Below are 25002 nucleotides of genomic sequence, written 5' to 3'. Positions count from 1 at the left end.
GTAGCTGAGACTCCAGGTGCATGCCATTGCATCTGAATTATTTTATTTTATTTTATTTTATTGGTAGAGACAAGGTTCTCATTATTTTGCCCAGGCTGGTCTCAAACTTCCTCCTTGGCCTCCCAAACTGTTGGGATTACAGGCACGAACCACTGCACCCCAACTAAAGCACCACTCTTTTTTTTTTTTTTTTTTTTTGAGACAGAGTCTTGCTCTATTGCCAGGCTGGAGTGCAGTGGCGCAATCTTGGCTCACTGCAACCTCTGCCTCCTGGGTTGAAGCGATTCTCCTGCCTCAGCCTCCTGAGTAGCTGGGATTACAGGCATGCGCCACCACGCCCAGCTAATTTTGTATTTTTAGTAGAGACACGGTTTCTCCATGTTGGTCAGGCTGGTTTTGAACTCCTGACCTCAGGTGATCCACCCACCTGGGCCTCCAGTTGGGATTACAGGTATGAGCTGGGATTACAGGTGTGAGCCACCGAATCCGGCTTCAATTTTTTTTTAAGTATATTCAGGTGACCCAGGAGTATCATTCTGAGACCCAGGTATGTGTACTGTATATGTGGCCTAGTTGTATGCTCAGATGTCTATAGATGGGTCTGTCTGCTTTTGTGTGCCATGCAGGTGAGAAAAGTGAACAAGAAAGCAGTGGCTCTGAATTACAGATCCAGGGCAGGCAAGGATAGACACAGGTGAAATTTAGAGTGAGAGAAAAAGAGCTGGGTTCCTGAAAGGACCCTCCCTGCCCCATCCTCTCCCTTCAACAATGTGTGTGGAAGGAGATGAAGAAAGAGAAGCTAAAGGTCTGTGAGCCCATCAGAGAGAGAATCCAGAGCCAGAGAGCCAGTGGCCAATGGTGGGGAAAGGAGAGGAGATGAGAGAAATTCTGAGAGCGATGGAGGAGAGGACTCCCATTGCAGGCTCCTAAGTGGAGGAGGGATGAGCTGGGCTAGAGGAGGGGGAAGAGGGAGCAAGAACTGTGATGGGAAGAGAAGAGACAGCTGGGGAGGGGGTGGAGAGAGGGGGTAGAAAGGAAGACGGACATATGGGAGCCTCTTCCCCCATGCCCGAACACTTCTCCCATTTATTATGTCCAGTAGATGACAGATGACAGTAACCGGTGAGGTGGCTGCTCCCAGCAAAATGCCTGTGCTCTGCCCAGAGGCCACACCTGCCCCTCCTTAAGCTGCTGAACTGGAGGGCTGGGTTACCATGGCAACTGTGAGACCTGGATAGCCACAGACAAGGGCAAGCTGGGCCACTGCAGCTTCTGAATTTGGTGGTGGTGGTGGTGAGAGGGGAGGATCCATCTGTTCCAATGCCTGCCCCTCCACCCCATTTCCATTGGCTCCCCATAACAGATGTGCCACTCAGCTCCAGGTGGGGACTTCCCTTTCTCTCACTCTCTCTCCCTCTCCCACACACAGACACACAAAACAGTAGCCTGAAGCAAGGATAAAGAATGAACACTTCTTAAATTGCAAGAACATTTAGCCGATTGCATTAGAATTCTGCCTGGACTTCAAATTTAATTCACAAAAGCTGCACTCTCTCAGCTCCTTGTCATCCCGGGAGAAATCTTGCCTCAGCACTTAGAGAGGGAGGTGGGAGGTGGCAGGAGCACCCTGTGCAGGTCTGGAGAACCAGGCAGCCTGGAGGGAGCTGCAGAGAACCCACGTATGTGCTCACAGAGAAGCTAGGCTCCCTCACCTGGGCTGCACATCCCCTGCCTAGGCTGCAGTGGGAAACTGGAGCAGGATAGGAGGTGCCATTGGCGAGACAGTCTTGGGGACTTCTTGGGGAGACCACTGAGACTTCCATACTGGGGAGATGCCAGAAATGGAAAAGTATCAGAAATTATCCAATCCAAATGAGAATTAGATGAAGTAACACAGGCTCAGGAAGCAATCGATTTGCTCAAGGTGACAGGGGGATATCATGGAAGAGCTGGGACTAGCACACAGGTTTCCAGACTTCTGCACAGGGCTCTCTCCCAGCCCACACCAACAACCCCCAGAGCTCACTCTTCAGGCCTTTGCCACTCTGGGCCCTGGAGGCCACAGAGTTGGGCAGGAGAAAAGCATCTTAGATAGAGTTCCTAGTCTGTCTAGTTGCTGGGCATTGAAATCTTGAAATGCCTTAGTGCTAAAATGGGGAGGTTACAAGCTTCAGAATGAAAATACAGCCTCATTGCTAATTACAGCTTTAATGTGTTACAGGTTGAAAACCTTGAATTAGAAACTAAACTGAGGTGGGAGCTGCATCCCTCCCCCACCTCCCATTCACTGTGTCACCACACTTCCACCCCCCAGTGCCTGGCACTGGTCCCTGCAGGGCTCAGAGTGCTAGTCATGTGGGCCGGGTTTCTGTGTACGACCTGCGTAAGGGGAGGGGACCCCTCTCCAAAAAATGTCCAGCATCTAAACTCGGGCATGACTCGAGAACCCAAAAGCTTTGGGGATATTTGTGTGGTCATACAGGGCGTGGCTTGGACCAGACGCTCTGACAACGATGCAGAGAACCGTGCAGCCGCCTCCTGGGCGGTGCCATCCCATCCAGCCCCCACTACACCACAGGGTGCCCTGAACGGCTCAGAGGAAGAGGTGGGAGGGGTCCCCGGACTCGGGGCCGCTCGAGGTTAGCCGGTCACAGCGAGCCTTGTAGAGATCGCGCTCCCGGGCCAGGCGGGCCACTTCGGCCCGCAGCGCGTCCAGCTGGGCGGCCAGGCGGGCGCGCTCGGCCTCCAGCCCGCGCCGCTGCTGCAGCCGCTTGGAGCGACAGGCCTGCGCGTAGCCGCGGTTCTTCAGCGTGCGGCGCCTCTGCTTCAGCCGCAGCGCCTCGTCGCGCCCGCAGCCCCTCAGCTGCCGGTTTAGCTCCCGCACAGACATCGAGACTAGCGCCGCGTCGGAAAACCGCTCGGCCAGCTGTGGAGGGAGAGTGCAGGGACGGGGTCAGCGCCGGGTCGCACCGGCTGGGCCCTGGGGCCGACGCTACGTGGCCCCGCCCCGGGACAGCCCCGCCCCGGCTCCCACCTTCACCGGAATGCTCGCGCTTCCACACAGTGCGTTTCGCTGCAGACCCCGCCCCAGGCCCCGACGCTCCCCGATCCCTCCAGCTGAGCGTTGCTTGAGCCGGGCGGGCGCCCCATGGTGCACGGCCACGGTCAGGCGAGCCCATCGCGCACCTGAACCCTGGGCCCCTCTCTGAGGTCCCCGGCATCCCGCTCCAGGCCCGGGTGTGTCCAGTGGACCCGCACCCAGACACCCCCAACCCTCCAACGCTCTGCGTTTCCCTGTCCTGAAGCCCGCAACCCGGTGACCCTCACAGGATTTGGATTACATCCTAATGCCCTCAACACCCCCACCTGTGTCTGTAATTAATAGGATGAGTCCCAATCCTTCCTGAGAAGGTTGGGGGCTGGGAAGCCCGAAGTCTTGAAAAGGCCAATCTAAACCAGTCTTAACCCGGCTCCATCCCACAGGTAACCCTTTCCCTGGTTTCCGCACACCGTGTGTCTGTTTACCTCCCGCAGTCGCCCACTCCCCAGCTCAATTCTTCCCTTTGGGTCCTCTGCTACTCTTATCTTCTCCCTGCTCCTCCTGGTTCAGCCTACTCATTTCCCTCCATTTTGAGAAAAGGGGGAGAAGCAGAATGTAGTTTTCTCCAACTGATTTCTTTCAAGGGACCTTCTTCCCTTCTCCTGCCCTCTGTCCATTGCCCCAGTCCATAACCCCCTCCAGGAGCTCCCCTTCCTCTCTTGGGCAGTCCTCCTTCCTCGGCCTCCCTCCCCTCAGGCCAGCTTGCTGACCACTCACCTGGACGTGCTGGGCTCCTGTCTCCTCTGGGCTCCCTGGGTAGTAGCCATGGGGCCCATCAACAGGGACTGGGCCTTGACCCTGCAGCAGCTCCACGGCCTCTTCAGGACTCAGCCCCAGTGCCTCCCCAGCCCCCAGCTGCTGCTGCAGGGTAGCCAGCCAGTACAGCTCCTCCAGGCCTGGCCGGGAGCCCTCGGTCGCCCCCACCATGCCTGGTTCACTGAAGGTGGGTGAAGGAGGCACTGAGCTGTAAGGTGTAGAGCCTAGTGAGGCTGTAGGGGGGCCAGGTCGCCCCTCAGAGGGCTCCCGCTTTACCTCGAACTTCATCAAGTCAAAGTCATTGACATATTCCATGGCCAGGGGGCTGGGGGGCAGGGCCATTCTGGAGCTGGGCTGGGAGGAGTGCACCTGCAAAGGGGAGGAGAGGTCTGGAGCACATGGAGACCACCTGCCATTCCCTCTTCACCAAGTCCCTCTTCCCTCAAAGCCTAAGTGCCCTGGAGCAAGAGTTCAGGAAAGCCAGAGGGATGGTGCAGTTCTGTCCACTTCACAGTTCCCCCCAGGCTGCAGAGCAACCTTTCAGGAGCAGGGGCTCCTGACAGGAGACAAGCAGCTGAAGGCCTGAAGGAGGAAGAGGACAGCACAGCCTCTCACCTCACTGATGCTTCAGGATCTGTGGAAAACAAGAGCAGTATGGCAGTGCTCCCAACCCTGGTGCTGAGACATGCCGAGAGGTCTGTCCTCTCAAGAGGCATCATTCCATTTCCAAGCCATTTTTAAAAATTGCTTAATTAACTGTGACAGAGTAAGTGTATATTTTACGACAGTGGGAAGGCATGTATGCTGTGAATTTTAAGATACAAGGATAATGTGCTGTTACACCTCTCTGTCTCTCAAAGCACTCAGGGCAGTACCTTGCCTCTAGAAGACCCTCAGTGTACATTTGTTCCATGGATTAATCTATCAACGAATCTCTTTTGTAGGAGCAAGAGGCTTTGTATAGAAAAAAAAGAAAGGTCCTAGAATTAGTTCTAGAAAGATCAGGATCAACTGGCCACCATCTTTCCTCAAGGCCAGTCTCTCCAAGGGGAACCAACCAAGATTGATTTTCCTTCTATTCAGAACTTGCTATGTTGTGTGAACTCGAGCAGATCACCTTCACCCTTCCAACCCATTTTCCTTTTTTCCCTCTGTTCAATGAGGGAAGTTAGACTTTGTAACATATACCAAAGAGTGTTCTCTGGAACACTGATTCTGAGCAATACTCATGAAGAGGTCTGTGCTCAGATAATTTTGAGAAATGTTGCCTCCTATCCCCACCTCTTACACATTCACATAGCACAAGAGCATATTAACCTGAGCGATCCTTTAGTAAACCATCTGTTCAAGTTCAACACAAAGTGTCCTAAACTTATGTCATCAAGGAACTCTCTGTCTGTTATCAACCATGGGGCACATGTTCACCTGAGGAACTTCTGGCTGGGGGACCTCAGATATCCTCCCCAGTCTGGATGTCCAAGCTCTAGTCAAGCTCCCAATTCCAGTAACTCCCACCCCATCCCCAGAAGGGGCGCGGCAGGGAGTGCTCATCCCCAGGGCTTAGACTTCCACTCCTTCTTTATTTATTTATTTTTTTTTGAGACAGAGTCTCGCTCTGTTACCAAGCTGGAGTGCAGTGGCGTGATCTCGGCTCACTGCAACCTCCGCCTCCCAGGTTCAAGCAATTCTCCTGCTTCAGCCTCCCGAGTAGCTGGGACTACAGGCGCACGCCACCACGCCCAGCTAATTTTTGTAGTTTTAGTAGAGACAGGGTTTCACTATGTTGGACAGGATGGTCTCGAACCCATGACCTCATGATCCGTCCACCTAGGCCTCCCAAAGTGCTGGGATTACAGGCGTGAGCCACGGCTCCCAGCCAGACTTCCACTCCTTCTTGCCTAGGTAGCCTCGGTAGCCCTCTTTCCAATCATGTCTCCGAACCCCAGGCTTTACCCAGAGAGGCAAGAGGAAGACCCAGGCCTCTCTCTTCCTATTCCAGGGCAGGGTTGCCGCCCTCTCCATTAAACCTGTCACCCTTGAGAGGACAGAGGGGATGGAAACAGACACAGATTAAAGGAATTGGGCCTTGGCAGAGATGATAGTGAGACACTGAGAGAGGTATCCAGAAAGAATTGAATGTACAGAAGGGGTAGTGGGGAAGGTTGTTTCTCTTTCTGATGTGATAGCAGTGAGAGACACAGGCCAGCCAGGGTGGGAATAGAGTAGGGTACCAAAGTGTGAGGATTTTTGGAAACACAAAACAAAGAGCAGGTGTTGAAAGAGGGGCTCCAGGCGAGCAGCCTAGCACCCAGGTAGGTCCTGGAAATACTCACTTTAGGGATGCCAGAGAGGATGTGGTCAGTTCCAGAGCCAGGCAGGCACAGCTTCCCGAGAGACTGAAGGCTCCATGGAGCAGGGTCTGGTGCCTCTCTGCTCAGCTCCAGGGGGCTGTGGGCACAGAGCCCAAAGGGCATTCTTAAAGGGCCAGCTCTCTGAGGTCATCTGTGGTCCTGAGGCCTCTAACCAATGGGGTAAGGAGATCATTTGCATATCTTATTGGCCTGGGGTTGGGGGAAATGGAGAGAGAGGAGAGTCCAAGTATGCTTGTTCTCAAAGAAGGAAAGGGGGCATCTTCCCCAACAAAGCTCCTCACTGATGATCCAACTCCTGAGTGCTCAGTTTCCCAGTCCAGACAGCCACATGGGCCTCAACCACCACCCTTCCACGTGAACACAACCCTCAGCCCTAGTCATGGGTAGCCTGGGACTGGAAAAGAGAGCCAGACAAGCTCCCAGCACCCCCACTTTCCAAGGCCCTGCAGCCCCTCATCAGTGTCTTTGGAGACTATAAGCTCTCCCAGGCCCACTCTCACCTGGCCTATTGGGTCTGATTCCTAATTTGAAGAATCCTCACATTTCTGCCTCTGCCCCACCTTCACGCTGACTGGTCTTATGCACCTCATAGCCATTGCATCAGAAAGGAAAGCAACTTTTCCCACAGGGGATCTCCAGGACTTGACCATCCCATATTTTGCGTTTCCCACTCTTGCTGATCACGGTCCCAGGACAGGCAGCCCAGCTTGGGAGAAGGAGCAGGTGAAAAGAGAGCAGGGAACTCTGTTCCTTCCTTCTGGGTCCCAAGGGACATTGAAATCTAATCACCACCATCCATAGGAGATACTTTTGTAACTGCCCTCTCGTGCCCTCTGCTTCCTCTCACCTCTTCCCTGTGTGTCTCTGCCCCTCTCTCCTCCTCTCACTCTTCTAATTCCCAGATGGCTGGGGGGTGACCTACATTTTCAGCCTAATCCCCTAACACCTCTTACAGCTATCATCCCCGAATAGGAGTTGGAACAGGGATACTAGGAATTATCCAAGGAGATGTTTAAACCTGTCCGAAGCTGTTTAAATAGGGTCTATGGAGTTAAAGGCCACTCCCTACCTTCTGAGGATACCCAAACACTCCCATGGAGTTAACAGGTCCTCTTTCTCAACACAGAGATCTGGGTGTTCATCAGCCCCCAAAGGTCATCACTTATACAACTTAACCTGGTCCCAGCCTTAGACGTTGGGGAAGAGCTGGCAGATACTGATTATCTAAGATGGTCGTTTTTGAAGTGTGGTCCTGGGAGCGGCAGCATCCGTATCACCTGGGAACTTGTTAGAAATACATGCTATCTGGTCTCACCTTAAATCAACTGAGTCAGAAACTCTGGGGGTGGAGCCCGGAAATCTGTGTTTTAAGGCCCTTTCAGCAAGTCTGACGTGCTTGAAAGTTTGAAGTCCAGGCACAGTGGCACAGGCCTGTAATCCCAGCACTTTGAGAGTTCAAGAACAACCTGGCCAACACGGTGAAACCTCGTCTCTACTAAAAATACAAAAATTAGTCAGGTATGGTGGCGGGCGTCTGTAATGCCAGCTACTCAAGGGGCTGAGGCAGGAGAATCACTTGGACCTGGGAGGCGGAGGTTGCAGTGAACTGACGTAGTGCCAGTGCACTCCAGCTTGGGCAACAAAGAGAGACTCCATCTCAAAAAAAACAGTTTGAGAACTGCACAGAATGCCTAGAGTCTACCCAGCTTCCCTTAAGGGGGCGGGGGGCGTGTGTATGTGTATGTGTCTGTCTGTGTGTATGTATATGGTCTCTCCTACCATGCTTTCCACACACATGTTAGAAAACCTAGATCAGATGACATCACGCTCTTCCCACACCTCGGTCTCTGTTTTAAGGAACAGAAACCATCATCACCATTCAAGCTTCTCTGTGTGACTGCCTGGATCTACTGCTGTTTTCTTAAAAGAATAAAAAAGCCTAAGGCCTAAGAACCAACCACAAAATGGGAATGAGGATCATGGAGAGCGAGGACCCCACACACATGCCCGTGGAATATAGCTCTCTAAAGTGGACACCCAGGAGAGAGACTCTACAATTTCCCTGGTTGAAGGAAGAATGTGAAATGTTGAGTGCAGCCCCTTTTTCATGCCTGCTCTGGCCTGGCCAGACACTTGCCCCCAACCAGCAGCTGTCAGGTCTGCACTGATCCTCTTGTTTACTGGAGGGCTCAAAGGAGAGGTGGGAGGGCTAAGCTGCTAACAGGCTAAGGGAGTCAGACTAAACAAGCTCAGGCGAGTTGAGCCGCTCGGGGCTCAGACCGGGCACCACTAAACCAGAGAAAGGAGCTGGGGGAGTGAGGGTTGGGCTCAGGCTGGGCCCAGTCTGGACCAGAGGAAAGGACCAAGGGCACAGAGAGGAGAGTCTGTGGCAGTCAGTGGGAACCCAGAAAGCAGACCCCATCGCCCATATGCACTGGAGACTGGGAAATGAATACTGACACAGACAGGCTCAAGGACATCTGGAGACAGGAAAATAGGGATGAAAAAGATGAAGCCAGGGTGACTCCAGGAATAATAGAACAGAGGAAGAAGACAAGGAGGCAGTAGGTGTAGACATGGGATGGAGGACAGGACAAGTCAGGGGCTCCACAGGGATTTGGATTAAAGGAGACAGAGAGATGTAGGCACATGGAAGAGAGGGGTAAAGAGAGGAGGTCTTCCAGGAGGGGACCACAAAGGGAGTAGGGGACAACAGGAGGGGTGGAGAGGAACAAGGACTAGAACAGTAGGAGTGGTAGCAGGAAGGGACAGGACATAAGATTGGGCACGAAGACCTAGACACCAATTCAAAGAAACAGCCACATACGTAGGCCACAGAGGAAGAGCAATGGCCAAAGGACAGAAAGATAGAAAGATATGGCTGGAGTGATATTGGACCATGGAGAAAGAGGGCCAGACAGGCAAAGGGCCTGCAGGAGTGGGGTAGAAAATGAAGAGAAAGGAGAGACGATGAGACAGTCAGCATTCCAGGATGCTACCCTCCTCTCCCCTGTCCTGTACTCTTATTTTTGGAACCCTGAAAGCCTGGTTCTCTTTCCCAGTTCTGTATCATTGTATCTAGATCTTTAGTAATGGATCCAAATCCTCAACCTCTTCTTGGTGTACCTTCTACATTCATTTGACAAATGCATGTTAAACACCTATTCTGCACCAGGCCCTGTGTCACCCATTGGCGACACCTCAGTAACTTAGACTGATACCAGCCCTGACTTCATGAAACTTACAGACTGATGAAACAGGGAAACATCAAATTATTGCCCTTTGGCTGGGTGCAGTGGCTCACACCTGTAATCCTAGCACTTTGGAAGGCCAAGACAGGTGGATCGCTTCAGCCCAGAAGTTTGACACCAGCTTGGGCAACATAGCAAAACCCTGTCTCTACTAAAAATACAAAAATTGAGGTGGGAGGATCACCTGAGCCTGGGGAGATCGAGGCTGCAATGGGCCATGTTGGCACCACTGCACTCTAGCTTTGGCAACAGAATAAAACACCATCTCAAAAAAAAAAAAATTTATTGCCCTTAGGCACAGGCAGGAATGGCCCCTGCACTGGGCCCTGTGCTTTAGAAGCCTCCACTCTGGCCCTCCTCTGGCTACATCCCACCACATGGGTGAAGAGTCTAACTCTCCTCTGCCCATACCCTAATCCTCTCAGGACCATGTTCCAGATAGCTAAGCATTCCCTGTCCAGGCTGGGCGCGGTGGCTGATGCCTGTAATCTCATCACTTTGGGAGGCCAAGGCTGGCAGATCACCTGAGGTCAGGAGTTGAGACCAGCCTGGCCAACATGGTGAAACCCCGTCTCTACCAAAAATACAAAAAACTTAGCTGGGTATGGTGGTGGGCACCTGTAATCCCAGCTACTCAGGAGGCTGAGGCAGGAAAACTGCTTGAACCTGGGAGGCAGAGGTTGCGGTGAGCCCAGATGGCACTATTACACTCCAGCCCGGGCAACAAGAGCAAAACTCCATCGAAAAAAAAAAAAAAGCATTCCCTATCCAAAAGGCCCAACCCACTCCTGGGACCCACATGGACCACTTCCCTGAGTTTGCCCTCCCATGGCTGGACCACATGACTGGTTCACACATTCCAAGGTCAAAGGGTAGCTGCTTGCAGGAGTCTGTGGACAGACTTGGGGTGGCCTGATGGGAGGTCCACATGGTTCCACACAAGGCCGCTTGCAGCCAAGATGTATCAGGGGTAGGAGGCGAAGTGGGCCCAGCTGAGGGCCAGTGGCCAAAACCACCTCCCCTACACCACCATATTCTGGTGCAGAACCCTGAGGATTCCAAATAAAATACAAATTTGAACCTGGCTTTCCAGGCCATTGTGAAGTATATATTTGTCAAGGTAGAAAAACAGAATATATTTTATGTAACAGCCTGAATTATACTTTTTTTTTTTTTTTTTTTTTTGAGATAGCCGTGTCACCCTGGCTGGAGTGCAGTGGTGTGATCTCGGCTCACTGCAACCTCTGCCTCCTAGGTTCAAGTGATTCTCCTGGCTCAGCCTGCCGAGTAGCTGGGACTACAGACATGCACCACCATGCCCGGCTAATTTTTCTATTTTTAGTAGAGACAGGGTTTCATGTTGGCCAGGCTGGTCTCGAACTCCTGACCTCAAGTGATCCATGCACCTCAGCCTCCTAAAGTGTTGGGATTACAGGCATGAGCCACTGTACCCGACCCTGAGTTATACATTTTAACTTTTTTTTTTTTAAACAGTATCTCGCTCTGTCACCCAGGCTGGAGTACAGTGGTGCAATCATAGCTGAAGTTGGGACTATAGGTGCATGCCACCATGCCTGGCTAATTTTTTATTTTTTGTAGAGAAGTCTTATTATGTTGTTCAGGCTGGTCTTAAACTCTTGGGCTCAAGCGATCCTCTAGCCTCTGCCTCCCAAAGTGCTAGGATTACAAGGCATGAGCCACCACACCCAGCCCATTTTAAATATTTAAACACAAGGTTTGAGAACCTCTATTTGTACTCTTGCCCCAGGTCCTACATATGTTAGAGATGTGTCTACATAAAAACAAGTCATTTAAACGGAGATGGATGTGCTATGAAGAAGAGCAGGGTGCTACGAAATTTTCTTTCATGAAGACATTAAGTAATACAAGGGCAGAGGGGATGCATCACAGCGACAGGTTGCCTAAAAAAGTCATATTAAACCAAGACTGGTCAGGTGCATAAGAAGTGACCCTGCCTGGAGGTGTGGACAGGGTGGGAACTCCAAGCTGCAGAAACAACATATGCGAAGGCTCTGAGGCAGGAAAGAGGTAGACATGTTCACAAAACTGAGAAAAGATCCATGTAGCCGGAGAGTAGAATGGTGATAAGTGAGGCTGGAGAAGTCAGCAGGGGCCAGATCATGCAGAGCCTGGGAGATCACATTAAGGGTTTGGGCTTTATTTTTATTTTTTTTTATTATTTTTTTTTTTTTTTGAGACGGAGTTTCGCTCTTGTTACCCAGGCTGGAGTGCAATGGCGCGATCTCGGCTCACCGCAACCTCCGTCTCCTGGGTTCAGGCAATTCTCCTGCCGCAGCCTCCTGAGTAGCTGGGATTACAGGCACGCGCCACCATGCCCAGCTAATTTTCTGTATTAGTAGAGACGGGGTTTCACCATGTTGACCAGGATGGTCTCGATCTCTTGACCTCGTGATCCACCCGCCTCGGCCTCCCAAAGTGCTGGGATTACAGGCTTGAGCCACCGCGCCCGGCCGGGTTTGGGCTTTATTCTAAGAGCAGGGGGAAGCTACTGAAGGGTTTTCAGTAGAGACATGACGTGATCAGATTTGTGTACAAAAAGATCACGTATGTCAGCACTTTGTGTTTGTGGAGGAAGGCAACAAGGAAATCAGAGTCTAAAGTATTGGAGGGCTAATGCCATAACCAAGTTGAGCCTGGGGAATACCTGCAGCTGGAAGCACACTCTGAGATAGAACCTTGTGTGCAGGTGGTTTACTCCGGGGGCCTTTCAAAGAAAGTGAGAGTAGCAGGACCTGAGAGAGGGAAAAGTTGAATGGCATTGCAGTTGTAATCAGCTGAGCATAAAGAGCTCTGGGGCTGGGAAAGATCTTCAGAGTTTTCCCAAACTGAGGCAAAGGGCTAGGCCTCTGTACACTATAACAACCAGTCATTGGATACATACTGCCCCCAGGAAGCAGGCATTGCATTTGTTGAGACAGCTTCCTTCCGCCACAAATAGTGCTCAAGGAAGTATTCAGCTGTGAGCCATTAGCAGCCAACACTCAGCAGCTGGAACAATGAACACCATGATCCTGAAGGGGGAATCTGAGCTGCACACTACAGCATCCACGACTTGGGGGCTGTGAGACTTCCAGGATGAACCCAGAGGTCCCTGGGAGTACAGTGCAGATCAGGGCAAGGCTGGTCACACTCTGCCCCCTGGTGGTACTCCTTGGACATGGGACCAGCTGGTGGGCCAGGCTCCCCAAGCAGGGAACTAAAGAAAAGCGTGTGGCAGATAAGGGGAAATGAACAGTGCAAGGAAATCCGCACATGATCCCCTTGCTCAGTCTGCCTAAAGCTAGAGAAGGAAGTAATGGTGGGAAAAAAGGATTCAGAAACGTGGCACTCATTCATTCTTTTATTCAACCAATTTTTATTACATGCCTATTCTAGGCCAGATACTGCTAGGAGCTAGGAGAAAAACAAGATTGAAATCCTCACTCTAGGGAGGATTACAGACATATAAAAATAACTACAGTATAGTAAAGTGTGATAAGTATAAAAATATAGGCATGTACATGGGATAGAACCAACACAGATGAAATAGATGTTCATTCTAAGGGATGAACAGAAAAGGCTCGTGTGTGTTTGAGTGCAGATGGGCAGAAAAAGTTCACAGAAGTGCTCTGGAAACTTCGGAGTTCAGTACATAGGAGAAAAGGAGGTAAGTGGGGATGCGGGGGTGACAACATTGGATAAATTGGAGTCTGATTATGAAGGACAACAGACACCATGTGATGGAATGAGCCTTGAAGAGATTTTAAGCCTAAGAGTGATATGATCTAATTTTTAATGGTAAATCGAGGGCACAGTATAGGATTTGCAAGGAGCAGAGGGACTTGGTAATTAGAGTCAGAAAGATTTGGATTCAGATTCCATTTCTCCTGCTAACCACTTGTGTGACTTTTAGCAAATGACTCTTTAAGCCTCAGTGTCCACATCTATAAAATATAGTTGTGCAATGGAATGAGATAATGCATGCGGAGTTGCTGACACAGAGCCTGGCACCTACTGTCCATACCATCAACATTATTCTTCTCTCTTAACTCTCCATGGTGGATTTGCATGCACAGTGTGGGGAGTGGCTTGGTAGGGAGATGAGGTTGGTGTTTGGAGAGGCAGGAGTCCAAGAAGTGCCTTAGAAGCTATCACCTGAAGCCAAGTGAGAGATAAGCCCTGAACTAAGGCAGTGGCCATGGGGATTGTTACAGACTTAAGGGCTAATTGAGAAGTACAAATCCAAAGGTCCTGGCATCTGATTGGCTATGGAGGATAAGAATAGTCTAGACTGATTCCCTCTGGGGCAATTAGCCAGATAATGGTGCCATTTGCTGAGGTAAGAAACCATGAGAGCAGGTGCAGGATTATGGAGAAGATGATGACCTTCAGGTGCACCATGCTGCCACCAGTGTGGCACCTTTAAGTCCAAAGTTTGGCCAAAAGGCATCCGTTTGAAGCTGGGTAAGTATGGGGAGAGTTTGGATCTACAGACTGAGGGCAAAGAGATCCAAATACATATACCTGAGGGTGAGTGTAGGCTGGAGCCTGAGGGGCAAGAGACGGGGACCAGCAGTAAGCCTATGGCTGGAGAGCAGCTCTCCTTATACCAATATGTTCCAGCATAGAACTCCAAGAAATCTGAGAATCAAGATTGTTTCTATTGCCAGTGGCAGAACTCCAATTAAAATTAGCTTGAGCAAGAAAAGAAATGCATCGATTCCTATAACTGAAATCAGGAATCCATTGCTCTCCATCTCCCTGCTCTGCTTCCTCTAGGCTGGCTTCTGTCTCAGACAGATTCCTGCCTTGCAGTGCCAAGCTAAGACCCAGCAGTTCCAGGCTTATATTCTACCAGCTCAGCAACCTACGAAAAAGAGAGCTTACTTCCAAAGTTTTCAGAAAAAGTCCTGGAGAGGGATCTCACGTCCATCCTTGAACATCCCTGATTGCTGTGGCCAGAGTGAGAGTGAGGAATACAAAAGTTGGCCAAACTGCAAGCCTACCCCCAGGAGCGGTGATGTCAGACCCACATGACAATACAGACTGAGGTTCCCCAAAAGAAAATCAGGGTGCTATTACCAGAAAGGGGGAGTGGATGCTGAGCAGACATCCATCATAGATATGCTGAGTTTGAGGTGCTAGATAACATTGTGGGTGATATCCAGTGGTCTCAGGTTGGCAAGAGATGTCCGAATGGAGATATAGCTTGAGAAATCGCCTGAGGACTTTATGGTGGTAGTTGGGTGGGCAGATGTGTTTCCTCATTGGATTGTGGAGAGAAAGAATGACCAGGCCGGGCGCGGTGACTCATGCCTGTAATCCCAGCACTTTAGTAGGCCAAGGTGAGCAGATCACGAGGTCAGAAGTTCGAGACCAGCCTGGCCAACATGGTGAAACCCCGTCTCAAAAATTAAGCTAGTGTGGTAGCTGGTGCCTGTAATCCCAGCTACTTGGGGGGGCTGAGGCAGGAGAATCGCTTGAACCCGGGAGGCGAAGGTTGCAGTGAGCTGAGATCGCGCCACTGCGCTCCAGCCTGGGTGACAAGCCCATGGCGGGGGAGGAGGATGACCAGATCGGAAGACCAAGGAAGAGACCCAGGGATGGAGAGCCTCCATTTCATGGTAAGGCAGAAAGGAGCCCTGTTCAGGAGGAGAAACGGGGATTTAGGAGTTGGGGACTAAGTAGACCTTAGCACTGGGGACTTGGACTACGGAAAGGCCCGAGGCTCAGGGTGTCGGGTCCCCAGGAGGAACAGGAAAGGCAATGCCCAACCCCCTAACTTCTAGACGTCTGGCCCCTGTGGGTTCCCGCCCCTGGCCTCGCCCCTCATCCCTAGCTTGTTTGCCACCTAGTGTCTCTCCCGAGAGCAAGAGTCCTCAAAGTTACATCATGTGCGGCGGGGAGGGCGGTGAAGGATGGGGGGCGGGGCCTCGAAGTCGGGGGCCGAAGAGCGGACCCAGTCCTCCAATGGGAGCGGTGGATTTGGCGGTTGGAGGCAGGTGTTGGGGCGGCGGCTGGGCTGTCCTGGGGCTGGAGCCCCGCCGGGGACGAGGGAGCCGGCCTGCCGGCAGGGCGGAGAGAAACTCGCGCCGGCCCGGCCGGGTTCCGCCCCCGGGCTGCCCGCCTCCTTTTTAAGCACCTCCCGCTAGCCTCGGCTGTGACTCGCTTCGTCGCGCTCCCTCCTTCCCCGCCTTCCATACCTCCCCGGCTCCGCTCGGTTCCGTGGTTACCTCGCAGGTGCCATGGCCGCTTTGTACCGCCCCAGCCTGCGGTGAGTGACCCCCGGCCCGGGGCCCACCCGCACCTTCCGCCGCGCTTGCCCCCTCGGGGCTGACAATGGCGCGCTCTCAACCTCGGCCAGGTTTCCCATCCTAGGCGGAGGCGGGCGGGGACGACTGCTGTGGTCCGGCCTCCAGCGCCATGCGTCTCTCAGGAGGGCAGCCGGCCGGGGCTCCTCGTTTCCGCCCGCACCCCCTCTTCTGTGCCTGGAGGACTCGCCTCCGACCGCGCGGTCTCTCTCCGCCACTCTCAGAACTTCCTCCCCCTCCTCGCTTGTCTCTGCTGAGCCGGGTCTCCGAAAATCCTCCTTTCCTTCCCAGATACTTCCCTCGGACCTCTAACGGGCTTCCAGCCCGCGCCCCAGGGTGCTTCCAGAGGCTTCAGGGCCCTGGGGACAAGGGTATGTGAGCCCCAGGAGACTGAGCTCAGAGCCCCAAAAGAAGGTGGAAGGTTAAACATCCATTCCCGGACTGGAAGGACTGGAACCTGGCGGAAGTCCAGCGCAGCCCGAGGGACCTGGGGCCAGGGGAGGGAGGCAAGCAAGGTGGGAGGTGGGCGCCACCTTGCCTTGTGGTGGAACCCAGGTCCCAGTACATTTCTTACATAGCTTGGCTTCTTCCTCTGTCCAGACCTGGAGCCCCGAGGCTCCTCCTGCTTGTCTGCTCGTCCTCTTTCTTAGCCTCCTTTCTGTTCTCTGAGACCTCTCTTCTTGGCTTTTGTCCCAGAGTCGGAAGTGACCCACATCCCTCTCACAGCCCGTTCCACTTGGCTAGCCCTTGTGGGTGGTCTCTGGAAGATAGGTCCCACTTAGGGGCCTGGAGGAGGGTGTGGGGGCTTCACAAGAGATAACCTGAGCCAGGCTCCAGCTGCAGAGAGAGGCTCTCCTCAAGACTGTGTGTCTTTTTTTTCTTTTGTTTTGTTTTGTTTTTATAGAGACGAGGTTTCACCATGTTGGCCAGGCTGGTCTTGAACTCCTGACCTCAAATGATCCACCCACCTCGACCTCCCAAAGTGCTGGGATTACAGGCGTGAGCCACCACGCCCAGCCAAGACTGTGTGTCCTGAAAATTAATGCTCAGGGAGAACTTCCCTCTGAGGCAGGAACAGACCCAGGTCCCAGTAGCCCTCTCCCCCTGCCCCTGGGCCACAGTGATCATCTATCCTGCTTTGGTGGAAAGATCCCAGCCTCTAGCCCAGCCAGACTCAAGCTCCCGCATCCACATCCATGCTCTGAGTTTTCTCCCTTCCTCAGGCTAACACCCTCTGAGTCAGCTGCTGGCAGGCTGCTGTTCCACCCTCCCACCAACACCAAGGCTCTCTAGGCATATGACCTCTAGGAAGGAGAGCCAAGGGAAGCACAGGGTCACGCGGTCCTGGGTGTTGGGGGCAGTTTCTGATGGGTGAAGCCTCGGTAGAGGAGGAGAGTAACATCCCTCTCATGGCCTTTGCTCTCTTGGGCTTACTCCACCTTGGGTCCAGGCCAATCAGAGCAGACCTTGCTTCTCTCCCTCCCAGAGCCATGAGAGGACAGACAACAGGACACTGACCTCCTGAGAATTAAGCTCATGAACCTCAGCCAGTGACACTCATTCCCCAATGGTCAACCTTCCACACAGTTCAAAAATACTTACCTGAGAGCAACATTTTATGCAATCATTGTTGGTCCAAATGAGCAGCAGCAGATCCAGGTCCTGGAAGCTCAGCATCCAGTCACCTATTCTCTGTGTGAGAGCCCACATCTAGAAACCTGGCACTGGAAAGACGTTATACTACCTCAAAGACTGGGGTCTTTGCTTGGGGCTTTCATAGTCTTACAGCATACACACCAAAAGGAAAAAATAAAAACAGCTGCCATTTTAACTCATAAAAAAACAATACTTGAAAATGGAAATAAAATGGATGAGGCTTCAAACACCAGACATGTGAAGTTGTCACCTGGGCCTAGCCTCTTGACACTTGTGCCCCTACTCATTTCTAAACATTGATTAGACAGTTAAACATGGGTATGGGCTACATGTACAGTAACATCAGCATGCCTGCATAGACACTTCTGCACAGCCAGATGTATGCCTTTTTTCTCATTTGGCCATGTCTGTCCCTCGCTGACCAGGAGATACCCTCCTTAAGCCTCATAAAGGCTACAAGATACGTGTGTCCTGAACAGATCCCACACACCAACTGCAACCTGCTCTTCATGGTCCCTGCACACAGACATGTTTTAGCAGGTTGCAGCAGCCCAAGCTTTCTGTCTCCCCACCACCTGCCTTGTCCACCCTCCATGACAGCAGCTAGCTCATGGCCTCCCTGTTTCTCCTGCAGGCATAGCTGGCATGGGCTGAGCCCCTTGGGCTGGCCATTATGCCGTAGCATCCAGACCCTGCGAGTACTTAGTGGAGATCTGGGCCAGCTTCCTGCCGGCGTTCGAGATTTTGTAGAACGCAGTGCCCGCCTGTGCCAACCAGAGGGCATCCATATCTGTGATGGAACTGAGGCTGAGAATACTGCCACACTGACCCTGCTGGAGCAACACGGCCTCATCCGAAAGCTCCCCAAGTACAATAACTGGTAAGCCTTGGGCTCCACAACCTGCAAGATAGGTGCTCTCAGGCCACTTTGGGTTCCCCAAAGCAAAATCAACTTAACTAAACCATCCCAATGAAATGAACAAGAATGAGAGCTTTGGGGGAAACAGACTCAGAAACTGGGATTTTTTTTTTTTTTTTTTTTTTGAGATGGAGTCTCGCTTTATCATCCAGGATGGAGTGATCTTGGCTCACTGCAACTTCTGCCTCCCAGGTTCAAGCAATTCTCCTGCCTCAGCCTTGTGAATACCTGTGATTACAGGCAAGCACCACCATGCCCGGCTAATTTTTGTATTTTTACTAGAGACAAGGTTTCACCATGTTGGCCAGGCTGGTCTCAAACTCCTGACCTCAAGTGATCCACCCACCTCAGCCTCCCAAAATACTAGAATTAACAGGCGTGAGCCACTGCGCCTGCCTGGCTTGTATTTTAATGTTAAATGAAGAAGCTGATACAAATAAGATCCTTTGCTTTTTTTTTCTCTCTCTCTCTCTTTCTCTCACCAGTTGAGGGAGCTTTTGCCGAGGGCAGAGACCTCCAGAGGGCTGGGACCTTGGGGAACACCCCTTAGATGGTACAAAGCCTGGAGGAAGGGACTGAGATGTGATTGGACGGGGAAAAATAAGGCCAACAGAAGACCTGGAGTCAAAGTTGTACTTGAAAAAGTGGGTCTAGGGACAAAGGAAAGCTGCTGGCCATCATCTTCCTAACAATCCCCTCTCCCCCAGCTGGCTGGCCCGCACAGACCCCAAGGACGTGGCACGAGTAGAGAGCAAGACGGTGATTGTAACTCCTTCTCAGCGGGACACAGTACCTATCCCAGCTGGTGGGGCCCATGGGCAGCTGGGCAACTGGATGTCCCCAGCTGATTTCCAGCGAGCTGTGGATGAGAGGTTTCCAGGCTGCATGCAGGGTAACCAGGACAGGGACACAGTGGCAGGGGCATGGAAGATATGAACAGGTTTGGCACCCTTCATCCAGGGGATACTTTCCTCCACAGGCCGCACCATGTATGTGCTTCCATTCAGCATGGGTCCTGTGGGCTCCCCACTGTCCCGCATCGGGGTGCAGCTCACTGACTCAGCCTATGTGGTGGCAAGCATGCGTATTATGACCCGACTGGGGACACCTGTGCTTCAGGCCCTGGGAGATGGTGACTTTGTCAAGTGTCTGCACTCCGTGGGCCAGCCTCTGACAGGACAAGGTAGGCACCTGCTCTGCCCCAGGGAGGACACGGAGGCCTTCTTGTACTCGGAGGAAATCCCAAATCTTAGCTCTCCACAGACCCTAAGAACCTGTCCTCTCTGGCAGCCTAATTCCCAAGATCCAGAGTAGCATCCCCAGCGGGGTCAAAGCTATGTTTGCAGAGGACTTTGCACAAGGTTGAGAAAAGTCCATGTCCAAGAATAGGGGCATGGAAGCTGATGGCTATTACGAGGTGGGGGGCTTCAGCCACCTCTTGGTGCTGCCACTGCTCCCAAGTGTCTCTTCTGCCATCCCCTGACACCCCCGTTCCTGATGCCACTGCCAGCCGCCCCATGACCCCATTGTCCCCAGGGGAGCCAGTGAGCCAGTGGCCGTGCAACCCAGAGAAAACCCTGATTGGCCATGTGCCCGACCAGCGGGAGATCGTCTCCTTCGGCAGCGGCTATGGTGGCAATTCCCTGCTGGGCAAGAAGTGCTTTGCCCTACGCATCGCCTCTCGGCTGGCCCGGGATGAGGGCTGGCTGGCAGAGCACATGCTGGTGAGGGCCTGGTGAGGAGCAGGGCAGCTGCCGGGGATGGGGCAGGGGTGGGGCCTGGCCAGTCTGCCTTAGCCTCACCTCCCTCTTGCCAGGTGCCAGGCGGGTGGACAGGGACTCCACTTGAAGGCCCAAAGCTTTGGCCCCAGGCTGCTGAATGTTGGGGCTTCCCCTGCTACTACCCCAGGCCTGATGGCAGTGCAATCATCTATGTAGTGAATAAACATTGGTTCTCCCTGTTAAACTCTAGTTGTCCTTCCCAATGCAGACCATGCCCTCACCTTTGATGACCTCTTTCCTATTCCCTCTCTCCTCAATTTGCAGATCCTGGGCATCACCAACCCTGCAGGGAAGAAGCGCTATGTGGCAGCTGCCTTCCCCAGTGCCTGTGGCAAGACCAACCTGGCCATGATGCAGCCCTCACTGCCAGGCTGGAAAGTGGAGTGTGTGGGGGATGACATTGCTTGGATGAGGTTTGACAGTGAAGGTGAGAGACCCTCGGATCAAACTCTTAGTTCTGGCTCTTGTCAGAGCCTCGGGGTCTCTTCTCCAGTGTCCACAGTGACTTTGTGAGTGAGAACTTTTCCTGAACAGCCAACCCTGCCCCATTCCTCTGGCAGCCCAGCCACCCTAGAGACAGCCTTTCCTCATCAGATCTTGGGTCCATTTCAGGACAGGGTGGGGTGGAGCAGGACCTTCGTTGGTCTTACATCTCAATTTTTCCTTGTTTGGTCCTTCCTTTCTTTCACTTCTCCTAAAAGGTCGACTCCGGGCCATCAACCCTGAGAATGGCTTCTTTGGGGTTGCCCCTGGTACTTCTGCTACCACCAATCCCAATGCCATGGCTACAATCCAGAGTAACACTCTTTTTACCAATGTGGCTGAGACCAGCGATGGCGGCGTGTACTGGGAGGGCATCGACCAGCCTCTTTCACCTGGTGTTACTGTGACCTCCTGGCTGAGCAAACCCTGGAAACCTGGTATGTGCGGTGGGGAAGTCCTGGCACAGCCTCCAGGGCTCAGCACCCTAATGGTGGAAAAGCCTTCTCCACAACCCCCAGCCATCTTCTAGGACTGCCAGGAGGCACAGGAAGTCATGAACATTTGCAGTTTCCAGTCCCAGGCAAAATCTCAGTTCATGTCCCAACTCCACCAGGCACTGGTTTTGTGATCTGGCTAAGTTGCTCAACTTCCCTAAGCTTTAGTTTCCACATCAGCTGAATGAGGGTAGTTATGATAGTACCTATCTCATGAGGTTGTCAGAGGATTAAATAGTGCATAGAAAGGGTTTAACACATTGACAAATACATAGTAAATTCTCAATAATAAATACAGTCTGGACTTTTTTAATGAAAGGAAAAGGAAGGACTTTTGTAAATTGTTACAGAAGGTATTGGGCTCCAAGCACAATCCATAAAGTTTGACCCATTAGGAAAAAAGGAAACCTGCCTCGTCTGCTCTGACTCTCTTCCTGCCACTTGGCTCCCCCTGTGTAATAACCACTGTCTAAATGTCAGTATTGTTACCCTTACCCTTCCCCTGTGCCTCCAAAGCATTCACCCCAATTGTTCCTACAAACAAAATTAGGTCAGTGTTTGAGTCTTTCCCAGAAGCAAGTTTCTGAATCCTGTCATTACCCTGGGTGCCTGGGAGTCCCACCTCTCCCTCAGCCCTGTACTCTGGACCTTCAGCGTTCTTTCCATGGCCATCTGCAGTCAGGCAATCCAGATACCAAGGGGGCGGGAGCAAAGAAGAGCATGGGAGGGGAGGGTGGCCTTGTGGTCACTGCAGCCTATATTCAGATTCGTCAGGCTGGCCTAGCAGTCACCCTCCTTGCCTCATCTAATCACCCTTTATTTTCTCTAACACCATCATTAAGCCCCCCTCAGCCTTCCCGCCCAACTGAGAAATCCAAGAAACTTTAATCTTTCCCCACAGACTAGTTCCCCAACCCTTTCATCATCACCAGATTCAGGAGCATAACTAGGGCATCCTGTGCCCAGCTTCAATTACCAGAATAATACCCTGTGTTAGGGTCCTGCCCTGGGTGCTGATGAAAGATGGCTCTTATCTGTGAGGGGAGGCAGAAACTGGGGGATGGGAGAAGGTGGGGATTTTGGCTCCATGGTGTTCCCACCCCTCAGGGCTGACCAGCGACCTCCAGCAGAGAAGGCATCATGACCACTCAGGGACCCCACAGTGGTGCTTCATACATGTACCACTGACTTAGTCCCAACCCCTCTCCAGGACACCTGAAGGTGCCAAGTGTGACCTGGGCTCCTGAGGTTATGCCTACCCATGTGATATCCCTGTCTGTGTTCTTCAGGCCCTATCACTTCATCAGGGTCTAAGCAGGCCAGGGAAATCACCAGCATTTTGTTAGTTTTAAAATCAATTCCTGGCTGGGCGCAGTGGCTCACACCTGTAATCCCAGCACGTTGGGAGGCCGAGATGGGTAGATCACCTGAGGTTAGGAGTTCGAGACTAGCCTGGCCAACATGGTGAAACCCCATCTCTACTAAAAATACAAAAATTAGCTAGGCATGGTGGTTCACGCCTGTAATCCCAGCTACTCAGGAGGCTGAGGCAGGAGAATCGCTTGATCCCAGGAGGCGGAGGTTGTAGTAAGACAAGATTGTGCCACTGCACTCCAGCATGGGTGACAGTGTGAGACTCTGTCTCAAAAATAAAGAATTAATTAATAAAATAAAATAAAATCATGGTGTCTCACACCTGTAATCCTAGCACTTTGGGAGGCTGAGGCAGGTGGATCACCTATGGTCAGGAGTTCGAAACCAGCCTGGCCAACACGGTGAAACGCCATCTCTACTAAAAATACAAAAAAAAAAATCAGCTAAGTGTGGTGTCGGATGCCTGTAATCCCAGCTACTTGGGAGGCTGAGGCAGGAGAATTGCTTGAATCCGGGAGGCAGAGATTGCAGTAAGCCAAGATTGTGCCACTGCACTCCAGCCTGGGCAACAGAGTAAGACTCCACCTCAAAAACAATAAAATATAATAAATTCCTGTTTTCATTTTGATAACTTACGAGAGCCTGTCTTCCCCAGTTTGTTGGTTGTCTGAAGTACTGAGCTGACATTCTCAGTTTTTGCTTTAGGTTTGGGTATTTATGTAAATAATAATCTCACAAATAAGGAAATAGTGTCTGGGGGAAAAATTATTATAACTTTATGCCCATATCTAACCCCATTCCCTTGAGCCCTGGTCAATGCCAAGTGCCTGTAGCATAGCATAAACATTAGTGCACTGCCAAACCCCAATTCTTCTCTTACTCTTTTCTCACATAGCTCAGCTGGCAGCACCTTTGTGGCTAAATAACCTGAGCTTTTGGAGATGTCCTGGCTCCCTTCTCTCTGCTCCTTATTACACAAAGTTCTAGGCAGCTGATGAGGGGGGGAAAAAAAAAGCAAGAATGTTTGCCCATATATGTATATGTTGGGGGTTGACATAACCTTGGAAACAATAGTGTTTGTTTTTCTTCTGCCAGGTGACAAGGAACCCTGTGCACATCCCAACTCTCGCTTTTGTGCCCCGGCTCGCCAGTGCCCCATCATGGACCCAGCCTGGGAGGCCCCGGAGGGTGTCCCCATTGATGCCATCATCTTTGGTGGCCGCAGACCCAAAGGTAAACAACATGTGAACTCCATGTTCTTGGCAAAAGGGCTATCTCTGTATTAGGGCCTACCTCCCTCTGATCCAGAGCCTCAGCCAGGATCTCACCTGTAGCTGTCTATCTCCAGAGTTCTCCCATGGCGAATGCAAACCTGGAAGGAGGCAAAGGGTTTGAAAATGGGATAGCCAAGGTCCTAGGAGAGAGAGTATCAGTCAAGCTCACCAAAAGGGCTGGAGCGAGGGTCCAAAGAAAAGGACTGCCTGTGACTATTCATTGGTGATCTAGGGGTACCCCTGGTATACGAGGCCTTCAACTGGCGTCATGGTGTGTTTGTGGGCAGTGCCATGCGCTCTGAGTCCACTGCTGCAGCAGAACACAAAGGTGAGCACCTACCCCATTCCTCTCTCTCCTCTGTGTGCACACAGCACCTCCTCTCTCCCTCCCTGAGCCAGACCTTCCTTTTGTCCACCCCTGGAGTCTGATATGGCCCTACCTCTTCCCACCTCTATCTTTTCCCCATCCCTGATGATGTTCCAGAACCATGAGCCTTTCACAGCTTCCTCCAACTGGATGCAGGGTGCCCTTCCCTTCCCCAATGAGGAGGAAGATTCCTTACCCATCGTGCTCCCCTCTCTAGGGAAGATCATCATGCACGACCCATTTGCCATGCGGCCCTTTTTTGGCTACAACTTCGGGCGCTACCTGGAACACTGGCTGAGCATGGAGGGTCACAAGGGGGCCCGGCTGCCTCGTATCTTCCATGTCAACTGGTTCCGGCGTGACGAGGCAGGCCGCTTCCTGTGGCCAGGCTTTGGGGAGAATGCTCGGGTGCTAGACTGGATATGCCGGCGATTAGAAGGGGAGGACAGTGTCCGAGAGACACCCATCGGGCTGGTGCCAAAGGAAGGAGCCTTGGATCTCAGTGGCCTCGGAGCTATAGACACCACTCAGCTGTTCTCCCTCCCCAAGGACTTCTGGGAACAGGAGGTTCGTGACATTCGGAGCTACCTGACAGAGCAGGTCAACCAGGATCTGCCCAAAGAGGTGTTGGCTGAGCTTGAGGCCCTAGAGAGACGTGTCCACAAAATGTGACCTGAGGCTGTGTCTAGCAAGAGAACGTAGCACCCCTTTCTGGGAATAGGGAAGCCACTAGGCTTGAAGAAAATACGAACAATTTGATATTAACTAACATCTTCTGTGTGCCACAGACCTTCCCATAAAGACCGTACAATAATAAGAGATGCTTATCTATTTTACACAAGA

At 52.1% G+C, this 25002-nt stretch overlaps 2 protein-coding genes across 9 annotated transcripts; one reads left to right on the top strand and one right to left on the bottom strand.

Moving 5' to 3' along the window:
• Positions 1 to 37: 37 nt before the first annotated feature.
• NRL (neural retina leucine zipper) lies at positions 38 to 16470 on the bottom strand. Of its 7 annotated transcripts, none has more exons than XM_012467522.3 (4): positions 16386 to 16470; positions 6190 to 6304; positions 3818 to 4225; positions 38 to 2926 (listed from the first exon to the last, which is right to left on the bottom strand). In XM_012467522.3, the coding sequence occupies exons 3-4, from the start codon at positions 4196 to 4198 to the stop codon at positions 2594 to 2596; spliced, it is 714 nt and encodes a 237-aa protein (XP_012322945.1). In that variant the 5' UTR covers positions 4199 to 4225; positions 6190 to 6304; positions 16386 to 16470; the 3' UTR covers positions 38 to 2593. The 7 variants fall into 7 exon arrangements, with proteins under 7 accessions (XP_012322945.1, XP_012322931.1, XP_012322954.1 ...); XM_012467508.3 differs by having other exon boundaries at positions 6190 to 6417; positions 16386 to 16456; XM_012467531.2 differs by lacking the exon at positions 16386 to 16470 and adding an exon at positions 7076 to 7116.
• PCK2 (phosphoenolpyruvate carboxykinase 2, mitochondrial) lies at positions 15657 to 25002 on the top strand. Of its 2 annotated transcripts, none has more exons than XM_012467471.3 (10): positions 15657 to 15774; positions 18102 to 18347; positions 19094 to 19278; positions 19366 to 19569; positions 19923 to 20110; positions 20432 to 20594; positions 20869 to 21087; positions 23614 to 23751; positions 24025 to 24120; positions 24377 to 25002. In XM_012467471.3, the coding sequence occupies exons 1-10, from the start codon at positions 15746 to 15748 to the stop codon at positions 24829 to 24831; spliced, it is 1923 nt and encodes a 640-aa protein (XP_012322894.2). In that variant the 5' UTR covers positions 15657 to 15745; the 3' UTR covers positions 24832 to 25002. The 2 variants fall into 2 exon arrangements, with proteins under 2 accessions (XP_012322894.2, XP_012322903.1); XM_012467480.2 differs by lacking the exon at positions 24377 to 25002 and adding an exon at positions 24277 to 24369.

Source organism: Aotus nancymaae, unplaced genomic scaffold, assembly GCF_030222135.1.
Source record: "Aotus nancymaae isolate 86718 unplaced genomic scaffold, 86718_ANA_hifiasm-v0.15.2.pri h1tg000011l, whole genome shotgun sequence".
Lineage (NCBI taxonomy): Eukaryota > Metazoa > Chordata > Mammalia > Primates > Aotidae > Aotus > Aotus nancymaae.
This window is presented reverse-complemented; position numbering and strand designations above follow the sequence as displayed.

Coding starts and splice junctions, on each gene's coding strand:
- PCK2 (XM_012467471.3), top strand. CDS start 15,746: ATGGCCGCTTTGTACCGCCCCAGCCTGCG. Junction 19,279..19,365: donor GTTTCCAGGCTGCATGCAGG/GTAACCAGGACA, acceptor TTTCCTCCACAG/GCCGCACCATGTATGTGCTT. Junction 21,088..23,613: donor GAGCAAACCCTGGAAACCTG/GTATGTGCGGTG, acceptor TTCTTCTGCCAG/GTGACAAGGAACCCTGTGCA.
- NRL (XM_064374738.1), bottom strand. CDS start 6,878: ATGGTCAAGTCCTGGAGATCCCCTGTGGGAAAAGTTGCTTTCCTTTCT. Junction 6,305..6,813: donor TCTGATGCAATGGCTATGAG/GTGCATAAGACC, acceptor CTGTGCCCACAG/CCCCCTGGAGCTGAGCAGAG. Junction 2,927..3,817: donor CAGGAGCCCAGCACGTCCAG/GTGAGTGGTCAG, acceptor CTCCCTCCACAG/CTGGCCGAGCGGTTTTCCGA.